At 30.6% G+C, this 22,421-nt stretch overlaps 2 protein-coding genes and 1 non-coding gene across 5 annotated transcripts; 1 reads left to right on the forward strand and 2 right to left on the reverse strand.

The window, feature by feature from the left end:
• The first annotated feature begins 7,434 nt into the window (after positions 1 to 7,434).
• Positions 7,435 to 12,755, forward strand: LOC132057741 (pectin acetylesterase 8-like). The gene is made up of 13 exons (XM_059450344.1): positions 7,435 to 7,594; positions 7,935 to 8,056; positions 8,553 to 8,635; positions 9,169 to 9,298; positions 9,392 to 9,471; positions 9,602 to 9,688; positions 9,782 to 9,906; positions 10,017 to 10,077; positions 10,290 to 10,343; positions 10,431 to 10,508; positions 11,469 to 11,574; positions 11,870 to 12,015; positions 12,369 to 12,755. Exons 2-13 carry the CDS (start codon positions 7,936 to 7,938, stop codon positions 12,504 to 12,506), a joined length of 1,209 nt encoding a protein of 402 aa, XP_059306327.1. The 5' UTR covers positions 7,435 to 7,594; position 7,935; the 3' UTR covers positions 12,507 to 12,755.
• Positions 8,703 to 8,805, reverse strand: LOC132031483 (U6 spliceosomal RNA). The gene has a single exon (XR_009408283.1). It is a non-coding gene; the product is annotated as a U6 spliceosomal RNA (small nuclear RNA).
• A 1,578-nt stretch (positions 12,756 to 14,333) lies between the features above and the next one.
• Positions 14,334 to 21,153, reverse strand: LOC132057752 (pectin acetylesterase 8-like). 3 transcript variants are annotated; one of them, XM_059450355.1, is made up of 13 exons: positions 20,867 to 21,153; positions 20,535 to 20,624; positions 20,337 to 20,419; positions 18,729 to 18,858; positions 18,292 to 18,371; positions 18,112 to 18,198; positions 17,520 to 17,644; positions 16,636 to 16,696; positions 16,484 to 16,537; positions 16,094 to 16,171; positions 15,866 to 15,971; positions 15,191 to 15,336; positions 14,334 to 14,472 (listed from the first exon to the last, which is right to left on the reverse strand). In XM_059450355.1, exons 1-13 carry the CDS (start codon positions 20,898 to 20,900, stop codon positions 14,377 to 14,379), a joined length of 1,170 nt encoding a protein of 389 aa, XP_059306338.1. In that variant the 5' UTR covers positions 20,901 to 21,153; the 3' UTR covers positions 14,334 to 14,376. The 3 variants fall into 3 exon arrangements, with proteins under 3 accessions (XP_059306338.1, XP_059306342.1, XP_059306348.1); XM_059450359.1 differs by having other exon boundaries at positions 20,535 to 21,153; XM_059450365.1 differs by lacking the exon at positions 15,191 to 15,336 and having other exon boundaries at positions 20,867 to 21,151.
• Positions 21,154 to 22,421: the final 1,268 nt, after the last annotated feature.

Raw genomic sequence — 22,421 nt, forward strand, 5'->3', positions numbered from 1 at the left:
AAGTTCATCGAAAAATACAATAAAAATGCAAGTAAAATACATATCTGGTGAAGTGAAAATAGGGTCATTAATAAGAAAAAATACCTCTTGGAGAACATGAACATTTTTACTCTTGTCCAATAACAAAAACTTGAATCCGTATTCAAAATTCCGATGGCTTAGGTGGCGGAGGGCATCTAGGAACAATCATGGCGGTTAAATGATTTGGTCTTTAATATTTTCTGTTCAAATAGGCCGATCTTTTTAATTGCTACAGATATGACCCCGTGTCAAATAGGGTCTTTGTAATTGCTACGGATCCGACCATGCAATTGCTATAAATCTGACCGGAAAAGAGAAGACGACTGACGCCGATCAGATCACGCCGGAGAAGACGGTGGTCTAAAACGACATGAGGATGAATGATACATGGATCCCTCAAAACAAAAAAAATCTTTAAACTTCCCTTGAATACGGGGAAGATGAAATCAAGCTTAAGTAAAGCCAAAAAGAAACAAAGATGATGAGGGAGAATACAAAAATAACAGAGAATCTTACATATTTTAGGAAATAGAGTTGAATTTTGGCGGTAAAAAGTTGAAATAAATGAGCAGTTAATACAGAGTAAAAAAAGAAAGTGAAAGAAATCGGCCGATTTGAAAAGCACGAAATTAGGGAGATGGGAGTTAGAAACGTATATTTAGGAAAAGGAGAGAGAGAGAAAGTGTGCGGCTAAAAAATAGGGGTGTGTGTGTGGAGTGGTAAGTTAATTGGTAGAAAAATGGGTAGTTATGAGTTGTAAAAATATAATATTATAGCTACTAAACTTAATTATTAAAAAGTATAGTTATGTTCCATAAATATGTAACATACTAAGCTATGTCAAGTAAAATTTACTAAAAAAAAATTATGCATGAATGAGCTTTGATATTACTAATTTCTTATTTGGTAAACATTTTGAGACTATGTATTAATTATACATTCTAGTTGATATTATCCTATTTATAGCTAAATCCATAGCAAATTATGATATTAGCAATATTAATACAAATTAATTCATGCATAAGTATGGTTAGAGATAAAATTGCCTTTTGAAGTCTCTCAAAGCTAAAGAATGTATAGGGTATTTTTATAAACAAATACGGCGTATATTTTTTAGAAATTACGCAATACATGTTCTTTTTAATGCACCTTACCAAACAATTGATAAAAATAATCTAAGCATAACTAATCCCAGCATATCTAATCCATGTATTATTAATATAATACACCATATTCAGTACTATTCTTATACACCTTACCAATTTAACCTTTCAATTACTTCATTTTAATTTGGGATAATTTCAATTATATACAATCCAACACAAAATATTACATCCCCGTAGTCATATTTGTAATTTGCATCCGCATAATTTTTTTTCCAACAATACGTTTATACATACGACATACAACATTATACATTTACAATAAATAATGCATAGATCTTGTATAAAAATGTATAATAATGTATAAAAAGATAATTTCAGATGATATTAAAAATATGAATCATTTCTAGTAAATACTTTTTCCAAATAGACATAGAGCCTGTTTGGCTTAGCTTATAAGTTGCTGAAAAGCTGTTTTCAGCTTTTTTGTTTGGCTTGCCTTATAAGCCATTTTGTGCTTAAAATACGCCCAAAAAAATAAGTTGGCTCGTTTGGCTTAGCTTAAAAAAACAGCTTATAAGTCAAAAAACATAAATTGGGCTATCCCAATTTTATTTTTTTGACTTATAAGCCGCTTTTTTAAGCCCATCCAAAAAGCTCATGGTGTGTTATTTTCCCTTTGGCTGAAGTCATCGACAGACCCCTGAACTTATCGTGATTTTTCATTTAGACCCCTCAACTGAGACGTTGACTATCTAGACCCTCTAACACAAGCTAAACTGTGTCATTTGAATATAGTCCTGATCAAGTGTAGTGCGTAAGCTTCACTTGCTATGACATGGAAAAATAGACCAATAAAAATAAGCCATGTCAACAAAAAAAAAAAACAATTTAAGAAAAATCTATTTAAATAATTAAAAAAAAAATTGAAAAACCCAACTCATCTTCTCCAAAAACACACACACCACAGCACTTCAAAATCTATTTAAATAATTAAAAAAACGGTGCCATTTTTTGTCGGAGATTTGTTTAAATAGTTTGAAATGGAGAGGCGGCAGCGGCGAAGTGGGCTAGGTTTTCAGATCGGAAAGGATGGGTTGGGTTTTTTAATTTTTTTAAAATTATTTAAATAGCTTTTAAAATAGATTTTTTCTTAAAATTAATTTTTAATGATTAAAAATTTTAAAAAAGGAAAAATTTGATCTGTCACGCTCTTTTTAAAGCAGTGTATTGCATGCATGTGCAAAGTTGGCACGATGTATTCAAATGACGTAATTTAATTTGTGTTAGAGGGTCCAAATGATCAACATCTTAATTGAAGGATCTAAATAGAAAATTGGACAAGTTCAGGCGTCTGTGATGACTTCAGCCCTTTCCCTGTTAATTTCTTGCTGAAATGCACATGCACAACAAGGTAAGTCAGCTTTAAGTCTTTGGTTGGTGAGTGACAGCTTAATTCAACTTTGACTCTCAACTTGTATATATATGCCTTAAAATAATCACCGGCATTCACGTGTTATTCTTCTTTTTTTTATTTTGGTCAATAAACGATAACGTGTTATTCTTTTCTGTCTCCCTACTTGGCACCTTGTATATGGAAAAAAGAAGGGAAAATGAACATTGATGCTTTCTCCGTTCATTTTTATTTTTTAACTATACTAAGCTTCCGTTTGGTCATAAATTTTATAGTTAAAATTTAAATTTTGACTTTTGAAATTTGAAGTTATCTTTGGACATGCATTTTACTTGAAAAATATTTGAAGTTTTGTGAAAATGAAATTTCTCTCAAAAATTGGTCTGACCTAGTTTTTGAAAACTTGAAAATACTTTGAAGATATATTTAAAAGCTGATCAAATTTCATTGCCGAATAGATGTTTGAAGATAAATTTTCAAATCTTATCCAAAATCTATGGCCAAGCGCTAGCTAAAAATAAATTTTCACTTTTGCTTATCTACTATATTAAAAGTAATTTATTAGTTTTACTTGTCCACTTTAGCATATCAAGAGAAAAACAAACTTCTTTTTCTTATTTTACCTGTACATTAATTATTCATTTTCAAATTATTTTTCAAGTCTATTGAGATTACTCCCTCCGTTCACTTTTACTTATTCACTTTGGACTTTGCACACCCCTTAAGAAATAGCCCTCCGTTCACTTTTATTTCTTCAGTATTCTAAAAATAAATTTTCACTTTTACTTGCCACTTTTAGTATATCAAGAGAAGATAATTTTTTTCTCCTATTTTACCCATAGTATTAATTACTCATTTCAAATCATTTTTAAATCCATTAAAAATATACAACAATTACTATGGGTATCATGGTAAATTATGCACTTCATTTATTATTTCTTAAGAAATGTGCAAAGTTCATAATGGACAAGTAAAAGTGAACGGAGGGAATAATAAATAAAGTGCATATTTTATCATGATATCTATATTAATTGGTGTATAATTGTATTACATTTAGAAAATTATTTGAAATGAGTAATTAATGCTAAGGGTAAAACAGGAAAAATAAATTATATTTCTCTTAATATGACAAAGATATGTAAAAGTGAAAATCTATTTTTGCAATAATAGACAAGTAAATGTCAACGGAGAGAATATACACCAATTAATATGATTATTATGATAAGGGGCGTGCAAAGTAGAAAAATGACATGTAAAAGTGAACAGAAGAAAATATGAAAAAAGAATTCTAGTTAATCCAATTTTTCTAAAATTCAAACATGGGTTCTGGTTTCGTATTTTAAAATTACACTCATTAATATTGGTCCAATTGAGGGGGCAAGTGCACATATAACCGATAGTGGCACCTTATTTAATGCATAGCCGAATTTATAAAGTTTTATAAATTTTACGATTTCAAATTTATATAATTGGAGTTTCAAAATTCATGTCTGAACTATAAATTTTGTTCTAAATTTGACATAGTGCTTGTACAAACGACTAAAGTTTAAATTGTCTAAGTCAAAATTCAGATATTTATATTTGAACTTTAGACATTTAACTCCAAAAATCCTCACCTAATAGCTAATCAAGCGCTTTATAACTGTAGAAAGTCAAAAACCACTAACCATTGATCAAGAAAAGTAAAGATTCACAGACAATAACAAATCATGATGCATTTTAAACAAAGTCTAATTAAATACTACTAGAAATGTACCGAATCAATCAACATTTATCCTCCAAGAGAAGGCTAAGAGCCTGTTTGGATGGGCTTAAAAAAAAAAAACAACATAAGTGCTTTAGATAAATTTAAGCCAAACAGTGCCCAATTAATATTTTGGGCTTATTTTAAGCACGGAATGGCTTTTAAATTGATGTCACCAAACACTCAAAAAAAGTAAAACGAACATAAAAAGCAACTTATAAGCCAATCCAAACGAGCTCTAAAGCAACATAGAAGAAAATACTCGAATAACAAAGAAAGGAAAAGTAAAAAGAATAGAGTAGGGGTGTTCGTGATTCGATTTAGATTGATTTTCTCTTTTAAAAAAATTAAATCAAATAAGTTGATTTTTCAAAATATTAAAATCAAATCAAAATAAAGAATATGATTTTTCATTGGTTCTACCTTTTTTCGGTTTTGTGTGGGTCCTTTATGAAAATATGTGACATACACTTTCAAATACGTATTCCAACGACTGTATTCGATTATAGATCTACCAAGTCAGTACTTTATGAAAAAAAAAAAAAGTCATTTATTAAGATTTCTTGATGATAATTGAATTAAATATTGATGAATAAGAACTCAACTAAATTCAAGTTATTGTTAACGTAAAATAAATTCTTGACTTATCAAGATAAAGACCTCAAATCAAATAATAATGAATAGACAAATTAAAAAATTGAATTACAAACCAAAAGGACAAAATTTTAATATTTACCATAGAATTTTTTTAAAAGTTATTGTATGTATGTGCGCGCGCAATATATTTTTAAAATAGATAGTTGTATAGAAGTTTGGTAGTACCGGTGAAGCAGATGGCCGCGGCGATGAAATATGAGATAAAACACTTGTAGTATCTCTCTAGATCTAACAAAAATGAAAGACCCCTTGATTTGATTAGGTTATTTTTGATTATTTATTTATTTCTTTAAATTAAATTAGTTTTTTATAAATTTTAAAATTTAAAATCAAAATCAAGTCAAACTAAAAAAAATATTAATTATTTTTATTTCCGTTTGTTTCAATTTTTCAACCTTCACTAAACACCCTAGAATAGTGAAAGACATGTCCATCTCTCTATTTCCAATTTTCACTCCAACTGTGTTTTCCATTCATTGAATGTTGAACGCGTAAACCGATAAGATTCGGTCACTATAGCACATGCATTTGTCAAATCTTACACACACAAATTTCTGTACTTAGCAAACCTTTTTTCTTAAACAAACATTGTAATAAAATCATCTTTAATTAGCTTCATTGTGTCGGTAGCTCCTTTTTTAATAATTTAATTTCTTTCTTTATTCTGATATTGACAAGCCTTTCTGTAAAAAAAAGTGCTGATTCTTCATATAGAAAGAGTTAAAAAAGTACAGCTTTAAGGTTGGATCTTTCTCTTCTCTTTCTTTCTCCATAGAGTAATTGGATGCTTTGGATAACACAGCAAGAAAACTTTTGAAAAGATTCTTATTCTTTCTACAATATAAATGAATAAAAGCATGTTTTAGTTGCATGTTTTTTTAAGAGTGCATTGAATGTTTTCTTGAAATAATATTCGTCTATTTCATATATAGGTAGATCTAAAATCTAAAGTTTATGAATTCCTACAACAATTTTAAACTCATACTACAATATCAAGTGAGTTTACTTTTAAATATTTACAGATATGTAATAGATTTCTTAATATAGACAAATTTAAAAAGTACAGCTTTAAGGTTGGATCTTTCTCTTCTCCATGGAGTAATTGGATGCTTTGGATAACAAAACAAGAAAACTTTTGAAAAGATTCTTATTCTTTCTACAATATAAATGAATAAAGCATGTTTAAGTTGCATGTTTTTTTTTTCTTTTATAGTGAATTGAATGTTTTCTTGAAATAATATTCGTCTATTTTCATCTATAGGTAGATCTAAAATATGAAGTTTATGAATTCCTACAAACAATCTTAAGTTCATACTACTGTACAATAACAAGTGAGTCTAAATATTTATAGATATTTAATATATATATATATATATATATATATATAGATATATATGATGTACACAACAGCTACTGGATCTTGTAAACCTATATAAAGCCTCTAGATCCACCCCTATTCATATACGAGTTTAAGTTTTATAGTACAAATAATTAATATAATTAGATGAATCAAAGGTTGTTTTACGAATGTCTCTTTAAAATGTAAAGTTTATACTTGGACACCGGGTTTTTTCCTTTTTTTTTTTTTTGGGTTATGCATTAGATTGATTTTTAAACTTTTGTGAAGATGAGTTTTAAGTTTGAAAATGTGTTTTTTGACCAATTTTTTAAGTACATTTTTTTCCACTCACAAGTCACAATATATACATCTATTTTTTTCTTTTGAAAATACATGTCAAAATATAATTTTCAAATTTCAAATACCCTTTTCAACTTTTTAACAAACATCACATTTTTTTTATGTCCAAACGACATTTATAATCTTAAAAAATGAGATATGTTATCTTGTTACATTATACTTCCTCCAGATAAAAAAAAAGTGCACTAAGCCATTTGCACATCTCTTAAGAAAATATTAATTTCTAGATAAAAATAGGTAATTTAACTAAACTACCCCTAATTAAATAGGCATTGAGATTTGATCATATAACAGTTAATAGGGGCAAATTTGAAAAAATAAGGTTAATTTTTTCTTGATTTGCTAAGTGAACCCTTTTTTTATCCAAAAAAAAAAAAGTGGATTTTTTTTTTTTTTTTTTATCCGGAGGGAGTAACATGTAAAAGTAACATGACCGTGTACCAAAAAAAGAAGTAACATGATCGTGTAAAAACTTATTATTTCTTTGTTAAAAGAAACATTTTAATTAAAGAAGCTTTTTAATTTTTATTTTTTTTGAAAGTCTTAAAGAAGCAATATTTTTGGATAAGTTTTCAGAATCTTCATAAGAATTCTTCAAGAATAGACATCAGTAACTGTAAATGTTACAAAATCAAGTCAACATGTTGAAATTACAGTAAATTATTACTATAATAACTTAGGAGTATTAAATTACATTGATGGTTAAAAAGAAAGTTGACGCCGCCCCCCCCCCCCCCCACCACACACACACACACATATATTATTATTATTATTATTATTATTTTTTTTTTTTTTTTTGCTCTTTTCAGTATAAATATATGCTTCTACGCTCGAATCACTACCGGTAATCTGCATTTTGGGACCTCTGTTTTTAGCTGCAGACACAAATACACAACCGGATTTCAAATAATCTCATTTTGAGATTTATTTTTTCTTCAATATCTTTGCTATTCCAGGTACTACTTAGAAGCAATATTTCAACTCTATATTTAGTAAGTTTTTGTTAGTTTCTAAAATGTTTTTTTTGGATTATTTTTAGCATTTTCTTTATCATATGTTTTAGTGGAAAAAGAAAAAGGTAGCATTAATGATTAAGGAATGAAATCTTGTAGTAGTAAACAATAGATTAACTACTTGCTAAAATTGGAAATATAAGAAGCATTTTAAGTGAAGTATCAATCTTTCTAAAATGAGATGTTTATTTTATTTGGGTTCACTTTATTTTTTCAATTTTTAGGATCTTCTGCATTTTTTGTTTTAGTTAAGATTGTAATATTTCACATAATTAATGTGCAGAATGGTAAAAGGGGCAATGCAACTATGGTTACGTGCAATAATAACTTTGGTTATATTGATTATTACTGAAGGACACCCTGTTGATATTACTTATCTACAGAGTGCAGTGGCTAAAGGAGCTGGTAGGAATTTCTTTGAATCAATATGTTTATCCTTTTTTTTTTTTTTGTGTCCAAATAACTTTGAGCATTGGCAGATCCGATCAGAGGTGAAGCTAAAATTTTGAATTAACGAGTTCTGAATTCTAGAAATGTCAGCTTACTGGGTCTGGATGACTTATTTTGTACATATTAAGTGGAATTTTTTTAACACAAATATAAGGTCTCGGCTAAAGTGAACCCGAACTCGTATGTGGAACTGTAGCTCCCGCCCCGGATCCAATGTAGAAATCGGGGGTTTGGCAGAACCCGTGACTTCTGATTCAAACTTTATGTATATAAATGTGAAAAACTAGTGTAGATGGAGTTATATATATATATATATATATTTTAGAACTTACAGTTTCAACTTAGAATTGACCACGCTAAATCTTGAATCCGCCACTGACTTCGAGGAAGAAAAAATTCAGGAATGCGAAAATGTGTTGATTTTTGTATGCCAATAATGTTGTGTTTGCAGTATGTTTGGATGGAAGTCCACCAGCATACCATTTTGATAAAGGATTTGGAGCAGGAGTTAACAATTGGTTTATCCAACTTGAGGTTTGTTTCTTAATGCACTATTGATATTCTTCACAAAATATGCTATTGATATGTCTTTTCTTTATGAATAAATTTGGATCATTTTTCGATTTGTTCGTATCATCTTTGCCAGAGGCCATGTTAATCTTCTCTGTATTATTCCAATTTTATCCAATATACCCGAAGGGTTAAAACTTAGATTTCTAGGCTCCGTGATTTCATAATCTTATTTCAATCCAATTGTTAGCCTTTTTTCTTTTAAATTCTTGACACAAGATAGTAAAGGTGCAAGCAAGTTGGCCTGGATATTACCGTAGTCAAAAAAGGAAAAGACTAGATTGAGCTCTTTGTTCATACAAAACGAACAATGAAAAAGTAGTTAAATTTGGATTATTAGGTCTCTTATCGAAATAATATCACAAAATTGGTTGATTGGAGGACTATACCTAAGAAGAATTTGAACACATTCCGAGTGAATTCCTGGAAAAAAATTAAATGTAAGATTGCCTACATGATTTGCATTTGAATTCATCCTTTTACTTTGGAATTTTCAGGGAGGAGCATGGTGCAACAATGCCACGACTTGCCTTGCCCGTACAAAAACACGATTGGGATCATCTAAACTAATGGTAAAGACGGTGTCTTTTTCGGGGATTTTGAGCAACAAGGCTAAGTTTAATCCAGGTGAAACTTCACCCTTGTTCATATACCTGGTTTCCATGCCTGTTTTAATTTTAATATTATGCTGGTTGACTATATATATTTTGGAAATTGTAGACTTTTACAATTGGAACAGAATTAGGATTAGATATTGTGATGGGTCATCCTTTACCGGTGACGTTGAAGCAGTCGATCCGGTAATTATATGTTAATACTATGCGTTTATTGATTTGGTATGAACAACGAGCTGTCCTAGTATCGTAATATTACATATATAGACTTGAATTAGTTTCATTAATTCTTAATGGACATGTTGAATTATGTCAGAAAACAAAAGTATTCTACAGAGGAGCCAGGATCTTTTCAGCTGTTATGGAGGATTTCTTGGCACAAGGAATGAAGAACGCTCAGAATGTAAGATGCATCAATTGATTACACATTATTGCAGACGATTATATGCTCATCACCATCATTTAGTCGCTGACATAATGTTTTTTCTAATGGCAGGCTATTCTGGCGGGATGTTCAGCTGGTAGTTTGGCTGCAATTCTACATTGTGACAGATTTAAAGGTCTCCTGCCACCGGGTGCTAAAGTAAAATGTCTTTCGGATGCTGGTTTCTTTATCAATACGTAAGCGTTCATGTTGTTGTTCTTTTAATCGTGACACTCTCAAAATATGGCGAGAAATTTAGATTTCCGATTTGCTACTAGTGAAAAATAACTTTGATTCTCTGTTGCAGGAAGACTATTTCAGGTACCTCTCATATCGAACAGTTCTACAGTGAAGTCGTTAACACACATGTATGCTTACTTTAACCTATAGTAATTCTCTGTCACATAATCTGTTGGTTATTATGTCCTCTTCGTACCAAAATTGATGCTCAGACCTACAATAACTGTAACTTTCGCGTATGAATGGGGAGCGGAAAACCAATAGTAACAGTAAAGTTAGTAAGAAAGTTCTATAGATTCAATTTTACTTGTCCTCAATGTGTTACATCGTCTTGATTCAGGGTTCCGCGAAGAATTTGCCTCAATCGTGTACCTCAAGACTGAATCCGGGATTGGTAAGAGCAGTTACTTTCACAAAAATATATTTTCCTCCCTTATTTGATGCATCATCTTATGTGAAAGCACCACAATTTATGTTGCAGTGTCTTTTCCCACAAAACGTCGCGCAACAAATCCAGACACCACTTTTCTTAGTAAATGCAGCCTATGATTCCTGGCAGGTCAGTTCATGTCTGAAATTTCTTGCTCATTTATTTTTTCTGAAGAATTCCTTCCTTTTGATGATTTTCCGTTCTCTGTGACTTATTTGGAACATGAGACTAATCCTTCTCTAGGAATGTAATAAAAAAGAGGAGGCAATAGATTTTAGAAAGTCCACGGTTGGTATAATCTTTTTTGATTTCGAGGGCAAAAATGTACTCGATGAGGTTGAGGACATTGATTTTTCAAGTTCTGTATGTTTTTAGTATAACTGAAATGTGCAGCTGGCTATCTCATTATTGATTTGAGGTATAAAACAATCGTAAAACATCTGATATATCATGAGATGATCAGAGCAAATATAAAGGAAACACAAGTCAAAAATCGGACGTGAAAGTTCCCTTTCATCCGGCTCAAGTACGTACACCAAATAAGGAAGGGAGTTCTCATTTTCAAACTGGGTCAATATCAGCTCACAAGATTCTAAGTTCTTAGCTACACGAGAATAAACTCGTTTTCCTCGTTCCCTTATCATTTAACGAGTAAATGTTTACAGCAACCATAGAGCTTAATAGAGAAGACGGTCTCATCAAGACGTTGAGGTTACCACGTTGCCTCAAACTTAATCACCTTTTCAAATTACAATCTCACTTGGATAAAAATGTTAAGAAAAACGACCGACGTAATGAATACAAACTTTGTGATTAATGCTCAAGTTGCAAGAGGATGTTTTTCACCAACTAGCTCCTTCATAAGTTGTGGTATGGTTCGAGCGTTAACGAATTAACATTTTGTTGGTAATAGCTGCATTAAAATTTAGTCATCATCAACGAATCATCTCAAAGTTATGTTATACATAGATATACCATGAATATACACATATATGAGCACGGTCTTACCCTATAACTAATCCCTATAACTAATCGATTTTTGCTTGCTTTTTTTTTTTTTAAAAAAAAAAAAAAAAAAAAAAAAATCAGATAAAGAACATTTTGGCTCCTGGCGTTGCTGATCCTCGTGGAACATGGCGTGACTGCAAGCTCGACATATTGAAATGCTCGTCTACTCAGCTCGAAACCATGCAAGGTTAACACTCTTTAAGCCCTTTGTTATTCCTTCGTTCATTTGGATTACACCGTTAAGCTATCCATCGTGGGAATCCAGAGCACCTATGTGCTGGTAAAGGAAAACCACCTCGACCTGATCAGAGTAAATGTCAACATTGAATCAGACCGTCTTCTATGGCTAATACCTGAAAAGAAACTAACCAGTTATAGTAAGCGTGAAGATGCTAAATTATATGGCATATGTAACGGAAAACTTAGTTTCTTTGCAAGTTATCGTTTACTCCTTGTGTCTAATACGTGGAACTATTTCTCAGGTTATAGGTCGGAGTTCTTAAAAGCTTTGAATTCACTAGGCCCGTCCTCAACAAGAGGGTATTACATCAATTCCTGTTATGCACATTGTCAAACTGGAACACAAGAGACATGGCTAAGGGACGACTCGCCGAGATTGGCTAACACGGTACGCAATCAACTATTCTCTCTGTCCCAATTTATGTGATGCTCTTTCTTTTCTAGTCAGTCTAAAAAAGAATGACACCTTTCTAAATTTAGTGACAATTTAAATTTAAACTTTCAATTTTACTCTTAATGAGATGATTTATAGCCACACAAATATCTATGACTTATTTTTGGACCACAAGTTTCAAAAGTCCACCTTTCATTCTTAAACTCCGTTACCAGTGAAACACCTTCACATAAATTGGACAAAGGGAGTAAAAGCTATCTTGATATATGTTTACAACAACAATAACAACAAAATTCTGTTTTCCTGTTTTAGATAACCTTTGACACTGCTAAAAATGTGTTGTACAGACAATTGCCAAAGCAGTTGGAGACTGGTATTATGAAAGAAAAGTATTCCGAGAGATTGACTGTCCTTACCCCTGTGACAAAACCTGCAAGAACCGGAATTTTGAATCGGACGCTCGCCCAGATAATATAGATGATTGATGGAAGTTTTTCCTCTGAGATTGTTATACAGAGACTTCAAATTTTCTAAAAGGGAGTTAAGAGAAAAAATATGGAATTAAAGAAGTTGTGTCAAATGTGTTATAGTAAGGGAAAGCCAACACTACACAGAATTGTGTGCTTTGGTGTCCCCAAAAGAGAAACTGTTATGTATCATTTGTTTGAGGTTTTGATATTATGTATCTTGTTATAATGTAAAAGTCAATAATTCAGCTTTTAAAGCTTTCACTATTGCTGCATGTTCTTGAATTACTTCCATAATCTTGGATGCACAGAATTCTCATTCCTTAGTGAATCCATTGTTTGAGCCAAAAAGTATAAGAACTTTACTTTTAGATTATTTAACAAGTAATACTGACCTTACATTTTACTTATTTTTACTAATTTGTCCTCTGGACCACCAAGGATTGTGATGAGATATGATTTTTCCACTCTGAATTGGAGATCTTGTGTTCGAGTCTTGAAATTAAACTTAAGTTTTGCGATATCAAAAACTCTAGACCACCCACCTCTAAAGTCATACTTGTCAATTACGTGAATCCGGATTAATTGGGCCTTAAAGCAATATGGTTGGGAGTTTAACGCATGACCCAAAACTTTTGAAGAGGGAGTTTAACGCATGACCCAAAACTTTTGAAGAGATTGCATGAATTGTCTTTCAAATGGGCTGGTCTTTAGTTTTTGTTCTTCAAATGGGTTGGTTTTTATTTTTTGTCCTTTAACAATCAAACTTATGCCTAGTGAGATATAAGTTTTTTAGTCATATGGGGCATAACTTGTGGGATATTACGATGCACAAATATAAATTTATTTCTATGAAAAAGTTGTTTATCTTGAGGGACAAAATTAAAGACCAGCACAAAATAAGCAAAGGTGCAAATGACCCAAACTTTTTATATGTTGTAAGATCTCCTTGTTTTATGGAGACCTTACCGAAAAAAAATTAATAAGAGAAAAACTTCAATTTTGTTGGTCTGATTTGTTTTATAAATTAAAAACAACCGATATAGTTGATTTGGTTTGGTAAATTAAAAAAACAGAAGTATCAAATTGAACTATGTACACCCTTACATAACATGTAAGAGATCCTCCTAATATATATTCGTTATTTTCTAAACTCTCTCAGTATCGATTTACGATAAAGATTTTGTTACAACAGCTATTACGTTTTAGTCCCAAGCAAATTGAGTTAGACAATAAAAGTCTTCATTGACCATATTTTCAATTTGAAATTCATCTCAGGCTAAAAAGGTGGCCTATTTTTCATCATATTTGTGCGTAAATGTAACACGTGTCTAGGTGAGCATGTTCCAACATTATCTATATTATTAAGAATTTATTATGAATTGTCTAGTTTTACATTGGATACTAATTTACCGCAGTTTTCCTCCTTTTCCTTTTTTATATGGACTTGAAATTGGTAATGTGAGCAAGCTCAAAGTTACTTCAAAAATGTGGATAAGAAGTTAAAATGCATTATGTTCCGGATGCCATACACTTATTCAATACTAATACTATATATTATGTGGCATCAATGACAAAATAAATGAAAAAAAATCTCACAGGACCAAAAATTGAGAAAATAGAAATGGAGGAAAAAGCCAAAAAAGATGAATCCTTAGCCATCGAATTATGTCACATCCTCCTCCTATAGATCACAATTATTAGATACATAGCTTATTTACACAAAAGAAATCCATTTTGAAAGAGAGGAAGTAGACATATAAAATTCATATAAAATTCATATTATCATACACATAAAAAAACACTATTTTCTGGTGCATTTTTTTTATGTATATATACAACATAGCTAATTTATGATGATCCAACAACCTAATTTATTTAGCGGTTCCTAATGACAGAATTTTTGGCCACAAGGGTAAGGACAATCTGTGTTCTGAAATACACTTTCTTCGTAGAACCAGTCCCCAACAGTTATGGCAATTGTCTGCAATAACGAGTTAGTCTCATCTCAACAGTTATATATAGAGTTGTCAAATGCACGGGTTGAGCTACATTAGGCGGGTCAACATGGATTGAGTTAATAAATTGTGCTTGAACCTGTTCAAACTTCAAAGGTTATTTAGGCTGAACTGAATTGTGTCGAAATGAGCTAAATAATAGGTTATAACCTAATTAACCCGCCCAACTATTATTGAATCTAAATTTCTTTTTTGGTTTTTTTATAATTTGTTTAATTACCTAATAAAACTTTTTTTTCTTTGTTATACGTATATATAATATATTTTGCAAATATAGTTTTAAAAACATTTTGACTAAGTTTTTCATTAGTCAATATAAACTGGGTCATTTGTACTTTTACCCTATTTTGTGCTGGTCTTTAATTTTTGCCCATTTACCGTTCAAAATCGAATTTATGCCTAGAGGCTCATAAGTTACACATAATAACATCCACAAGTTATGCCCGCACCCTTAAAAAACTTATGCTCCACTAGACATAAGTTCGATTTTAAAGGGCAAAAATTAAAGACCAATCCACTTGAAGGGAAAACCGTTCAATTATTAGATTAAAACTACATATCTACTCAACTTTTAAATGGGCGAAATTATGTAGATCAAAATGAATTGAGTTAGTAAATTAGCCCGCCCCAACATATACGAATTTGACGGTTCATATTTTCATAACTGAATTTTTCCACGCCTACCTTGTTAGATAATGTTGGAGAGTTATTGTAGAACCAATAACTTTGTCTTTCTATGATATTATGGGAATGGCAGGATATTATGAAATACCCTATAGATGAAGTCCCTCCTAATTCCGTTAGTGCATTTAAAAACTTCAACCTGAAATCTGATAAAGAGAGAGAGAGAGAGAGAGTCAACAGAAAATACATTCCTCTTTAATTTATACATATCGAGAGTAGCACTTTTGATCTCTCAGTCATTGATAAATTATGTTTTGGCCTTGGCGATACAGGACTCAACATATCTAACCTTCTAAAATTTGAAACACATCTAACCTTCTAAAATTTGTGTTTTTAGTCTTTTTATGTAGGGAATATGATATATTTGGACTACTTATATTGTCCCTCAAATATAGGGAACAATACACATTTAACATAAGACACGAATAATTAATTAAATGGTGTGGCGGTTAATAATTCTGAAAATTTGTGAATGTTCATAGGTAAAAGAATTAAAAGTGCACATTTCAAGTAATTAAAGGTTAAATATGTTTAGTCAGATATTACAAAGACTAAAATCAATTTTTTTAAATAATTAAAAGACCAAAAGTGCTATTAAACCCACCCCCCCAATCCCCCCCCCCCCCAAAAAAAAAAAAAAAAGAAGAGAGAGAACCCCATCAACAAAATACTTACCATGGAGAATATTGAGTTGACTAGGTGAGCATTCATTTATGTTTTTCTTGCAATTATTCCAAATGCCTTGAGGATCAGCACCTTCAGGAACCAAACTATTATTTACCTAATTTTCATAAATCAAAAGATAAAACATATTATACTTTATAGTCTAAACTTAAGGGAAGAAAGCTTAAACATGCAGTAAATAAAAGTTGGTAATTCTTAGAATTATATTGTCTTTCTAACCTGCCAGGAATCATAGGCCGAATTAATTATGAAAAGAGGTGTTTGAATATATCCTGCTACATACTGAGGGAAGAAGCACTGCACAATTATGATCAAAAGTTATGCTGTGAGAAATATCATGCATTTTAGTATATCAAAAAACCAACCGGAATAATAATATTTTTGGTCTTTCAGTTATTGTTATATTCTGATTTTGAATCCGTATGATATTCGATAAGACACATTTAACCTTCAATTAGTTAAAATTTATTAGGAGAATATCGAGGGATCAAAAGTGCACATTTCAACTAATTGAAGATTAAATATGTTTATTCAGATACCATAAGAATCAAAATTAGAATTTATCAAGAGAGATCAAAAATATTCTTAATCTCAAAATGAATCTCTTACCAAACTTGGCTTTAAAGTGGAGGTGCAAGATGGTGGAAGGTTCTTGGTAGACCCCTAAATTTCAAAAGAATCAAGAATTAATGTCTTAATTTAAGGGTTAAATTATTTGCTAAAATTAACAATTGAAATACTACTTAAATGATTATTCTTACATGCAACACAACAACTCTCTCATACAGCTCTTTAATCTCCGGTTTACCAGCAATTGTACTTCTGCATAAACTCATACGAAATTGGCCAAAAGGGAGGGAAAAAGAAAAAGCATAACACATACTCCATTGGTTTACTTTTTCTTGTTCACTATATTAAAAATAAATTTTTATTTTTACTTGTCCACTTTAGCATATTAAAAAAAAGGCAATTTTATTTTTCTTGCTTTACCCTTAACATTAATTGTTCTTTTCCCAAATCATTTTCCAAGTCTATTAAATTATACGCCATCAATATGGTATTGTGGTAAGCCAAGGCGGATGTAACATATTAGGTAGGGGTTCAAGTGAAGCCCTAACTTTTGATGTAGAGTACAAATTTATGTGTAAAAAATAATTAAATTTATAATAAATACTCCCTTTGTTTCAATTTATGTGAACCTATTACTATTTGGGGAGTCTACGCGGTGGTTCTTTGACCACGTTTTCCTTATAGTGTTTCGAAATGATTTGGATTGCAAATTATCATGACTTATAGTACTTTAAATGTAGTATCTAAATATATAATTTTTTTTTAATAAACTTCAAAAATCTATGTCAAAATTTACGGTCAAAGTTATAAAGTTTGACCCTCGAACTCCGAAAAGGTTCACATAAATTGAAACGGAGGGAGTAGTAGATAGGAATCATAACATTAAAAATATAATGGGTTCAATGTTAAAATCTTAAATGTTTAATCCATAGAGTTTAAATTTTGAACCCGCCTCTGATGATAAAATAATCATATCATTTATTATTTTTTAAAGAATGTGCAAAGTACAAACTGAACAATAAAAGTGAACGGAAGGAGTAAACAATTATCAAGATTCATATGATAATATACTCACACATTAAGAAAGAAACCAGCATCCGAAATGCGTTTCAACCTAGTGTCCATTTGGAGGAAAATTTTGAATTTGTCACAATTTAGTATTGCAGCCAATCCTCCAGCTGAAGTTCCACTCAAGATAACCTATTATGAAATATTGTAGAATTTCTTTATTTAGTTTCAGATACTTAATGATTAGTAAGAAATAAGAGGGTAGGATGGTATCTGGATGCAGGTGGTTGATGAGGTAGACAACAAAACATTCTATGCTTACTTGCTTAGCCACACTCACTAGGAACATAGCAAGGTAGTAACGTATTAGCTAACAAACGAGCTGCAAGAACGAAACTTTTGGTAACATAGTTCACTAACTGACAGTTCCTCCTGTATTTATTGTTGATGGCTTTATAGCAGATCAATAAATTAAAAATTACTTTTGTTAGAACCATTAATGGCTTATAATAATAACAGTAGGGCTTGACTCCAGACTCCAGTACCTTACCTTATTCAGTCGAAAGTGACCTTGTACTTTATTATGATGAATATATTTAATATAATTAAGTCTTTGTTACCTAAAAGAAAAAAGGGTGGGATGGGAAAAAGAATCGTACATTTTGAGCACTAGACATTCCTTTAGCTAATAATTCCTCCACTATCACCTTGAAAATTCTTGCTCCTCTGTAGTGGAGATTAGTTGCCTGATACAATTAATTAATTAATTAGCATATTCTCTGTTATAAACCTCAATGCAAATTAAATGCGTAACACTTAATTTGGTGACTTTTACTTACTGGATCAACTTCTTCAATATCACCAGTAAAAGATGCCCCGTCACAGTACTTGACCTTGACTCTATTCCAGTCATAGAAGACTATAAAGTTGGACAGAGATGACCTTTAATTAGGAGCTGATATAAAAAAAAATTATGAGAGAAAGAGCATAATTATTAAGGAGAATAGCACTTTTGGTCTTTCGGTTGTTGATAAAATTCTGATTTTAGTTCTTGCGATGTATAATTTATCATATCTACCCTTGAATCAATTAAAATGTATGTTTTTGATCCCTTTATGCAGAAAATATGTTCTTCTTGGACTAGAAGTATGTTCTCGCAAATGTAAAATAATAGTACAATCTTAATATAACACATGGGTAAGTAAATGGTGGAAATAAAACTAATTAAAAATTTAGGGACCCAAAATACCTATTATCTCTAATTACTTATATATACCAGGATTCATGTCAGGGTCATTGCTTAGAACTCCAGTGAAGGCACCTTGCAGAGGCATATTTTTTGAAGATCCAATTGGCTGATTAGTACGACTGAGGCATTCTGAAACAGTAGAACACCATCCACCTCCCTAAAAAAATTTCAGATTTGGAGATGAGAAAAATTAAAGTAAAATGAAAATATAGTACTAATAATTAGGGCTAATAGCATATTTAGTCCCTTGATTATTGGTGTATTTTTCAATTTCAATTCTTGTGATATTTGACTGAGCTCATGTAACATTTAATTATTGGAAACGTGCCCTTTTGATCCATTTTCTTGTGATATTCACAAATTAAAAAAAATTATTATTTGTTATTTGTCTCTGTATTTTGTTAAGCTTGTAATGTTACTTTATAATTGAAGAGTACATATATCACCTTCAATTATAAAGTAGAAGAAGGAGATAACTTGGGATCCACCGTGATAGATAGGAACATAATTGTCTATACATAGGAAGTAGACATAGTTAGTAATCTTGATACTTGGCTCCCGTTTGGCCCTAAATTTTTGGATCGTATTTTGAAAATTTGTTTTCAAATCTTTATTTGGCCATAAAATTTTGACAGATTTTGAAAACAAATCTTCAAGTTCCCAAATTCTGGCTCAAACCTGTTTTTGGGCCAAGATCTATGTTTTGGACTTTTCAAAACTTTTAAAACTACCCCAAACTTTTGTGTTTTACAAAAAAAAAAAAAAAATTATTTATTACCCAACTAATTCTATTTATGACCCAACTAATTCTATCTAACATGTTCCTCCATTAAAGTTGTATCTACCATGTTTCCACAATTAAAACAGTCTCTTTTATAAAGTGAAGATTGTTCGTATAATTTGGGTAGATAATATCAAAGAATAGCTAGTTATTACTGTTGATTTTGTCTTGCACAGATGGATCTTTGTATTGTAATTTGAATTATAGTAGCTAGCAATTGTTGTTAAAATATCATGTTTCGCATAATTTGGGATTAACAATTATGTATATTTTGTATAGTTGAGTATTCTTGATAGTTTTGAGAACTTGTAGGTATAAGTGATGTTTCATGTTTTTCAAAACAAAAAGTGAAACATATTTTGAAAAACTATGGCCAAACAAATTTTCAAAACTTAGAAAACTTCATCCAAATTAAGTTTTTCAATTTTTTTTTTTTTTTTGGGAATCTAGGGCCAAACGCTAGCTTGATTTCATGTATGTATGACCAAGTACTCAAGCTTTTCTTTTGCATTTACACCATCTCAAAGTAGGAGGTTTAACCTCAAGATGAAAAGGGAGGATTAAATCACTTTTTGTAAACTCCCTCGGATCATTGTGTAATTTGCTTGAAGATGAATAAAATACAGAAAACTTAATTTTTTTTTAAAAACAAATAGTTTTACTATATCAAGAGTGTGTGCAGACATTACCCTACTTCGTACAATTAAAGAGGTTGTCTCCGAAAGACCTTCGGCTCAAATAACACAAAACCACAAACATATATTTTAATAAACTGAAATGTAAAGTGTTGAGTCATAAATTACGAAAATTAAAAGAAACATTTAACCAAAATATTATTCTCTCTAATAATTAACCTCAAGGTGAAGAAGCCAATTCTGAACTCCCGAGCCAGTTCCGCTGTGAAAAAGGAATGCTGGTGCACTTCCATCCAAACAAACTGATATATAATTAAATTGGTTAAACTGTGTAAATAAGTTTTTTTTTTTTTTTTTTTTAAAAAAGAACTTTTTATAGATATAATCAACAAATAACTTAAGAAAGATAACTCTCACCTGCTCCCTTTGCTATGGCACTTTGTAGAATGGTGATATTGACAAGGAGCGTTTGAAGGGCTTCTGTCCGGCAAAGACTCAACATGAAAACTATTTTTTTTTTTTTTTTTTTTTAAAAAAAAGATAATTAAATGTTAAGAAATTGGATATTAATTGTTCATTCTTCACATTTCAAAATAACATTATTACTAACTCTAAGTGTTACACAGACTTAAAGAAAAGAAAAGAAAAGAAAAGAAAAAAAAAAGAATGACTAGCATGTACAGTTTATATGTCAACAAATAATTGGCATTTAATTTAGTCTAATAGAGATTTAAACAAGACCAGATTACCAAACAGTAGTACGTTTCTTGCTGCCGTGATCATTGAGAAGTGACTTTTGACGACAAACAAAGATTGTGGTGTAATGGATAGGTTTCTTACGCCCTTAAGGCCTTAATTAAAGGTCTCGAATTCGAGTTCTAAGTATGAAAAAATTAAATTCTGTTAGGAAGCGCGTTCCCCTTAAATGAGCTTGTAGTGTACATCCGAATTAATTGAGCTTCCGATATCAATATCGAACACTGAAAAAAAAAAGAGAAAGGAATGAGGAATATATAATCTCTTGCAAAGAAAGAATGATATCTAACAAGGAAGTTTACTCCTTTTATAGAGACAAACTCAATGTATGATTAGTTTCGAACGACCTCCAAGGTGTCATTTGAAGTGGAGCACAAATTAAAGGGAGATAAGTATTTAATCATTTTTATATAATTAAATAAGGGTTAGTGGTGTTGTTTGGTCGCTCAATTATTGATAAATTTTTATTTTTTATTTTTGTAATATTTGACTAATTAATCACATTTGACATTCAATTACTTGAATGTGCATTTTTGATCTCTGTCTATGGATATTCACAAATTTTCAGAATTATTAACCGTTCCACTATTTAATTATTCATATTCTATGATAAACTTGTATTCTTATCCCGATGGCTAATCTATTACTAAAAATAGTCCAAAAATAATATATTTCCTAGACAAATTGATTTGAAACACACATTTTAATTAATCAAGAGTTAACATGTTGAATCATATATCACAAGGAATTAAATCATAATTTACCAATAATGAAGAAACAAAAGTACTATGATATTCTTCCTTTTAATAATACAACAAGACAGAATTTGTTAAGATGATGAGAAGTGAAACTTTTGTAGAAAACAAGAAATTAAATTTTGTAGAACTTCAAAAGGCATAATTAGAGCCAATTCTGTTATATATTTTTACAGGATGAGGATTGTCTCACCTTTACAGAATGGTGTTTAATTTGATCAATGAACATCTCGTGCCGTGTGATGGGTGAAAAATTGAATCCATTGATTGAAAGTCTGAAACTAGTGCTTCCTCAATTTCATTTTATATGATACACAAACTTTTATAAAAAGAATGATTTTTTGTAATATTTACTAAAAATACATTTAGAACTTATATGATTTTTGGTTATATATATTAAAAATACATTTAGAACTTATTGTCTTGAATATGATGAGACTTCTTATAGCATAACATGTCTTTTAAGGTAAAATAAAAAGTTTAAAGTTAATTTTTTCTTTCTTTCAAAACAAACTAAAAATAAAATGAAACTGGGGAGTCATGACTACTATTCTTTTAATTTATATTTACTAGCTAAGTCAGCTGTGGGAGTTCAACCTTCAAAATAGATATTCTTTGAATCATGTCGAAAGATAAATTATTTCCATATATTTCCCCAATTATGGTTATCATCAACTAATCTCTTGAAGTGGTTAAAAAATTGTACAATGCCCATACCAGATATCAAGTATTCCTTTAATGATCCATTGAAACAGCAGTCAATTATGTACTTATCAAATTAAACTATCTGAAA

The sequence above is a fragment of the Lycium ferocissimum genome, chromosome 1, assembly GCF_029784015.1.
Source record: "Lycium ferocissimum isolate CSIRO_LF1 chromosome 1, AGI_CSIRO_Lferr_CH_V1, whole genome shotgun sequence".
Classification (NCBI taxonomy): domain Eukaryota; kingdom Viridiplantae; phylum Streptophyta; class Magnoliopsida; order Solanales; family Solanaceae; genus Lycium; species Lycium ferocissimum.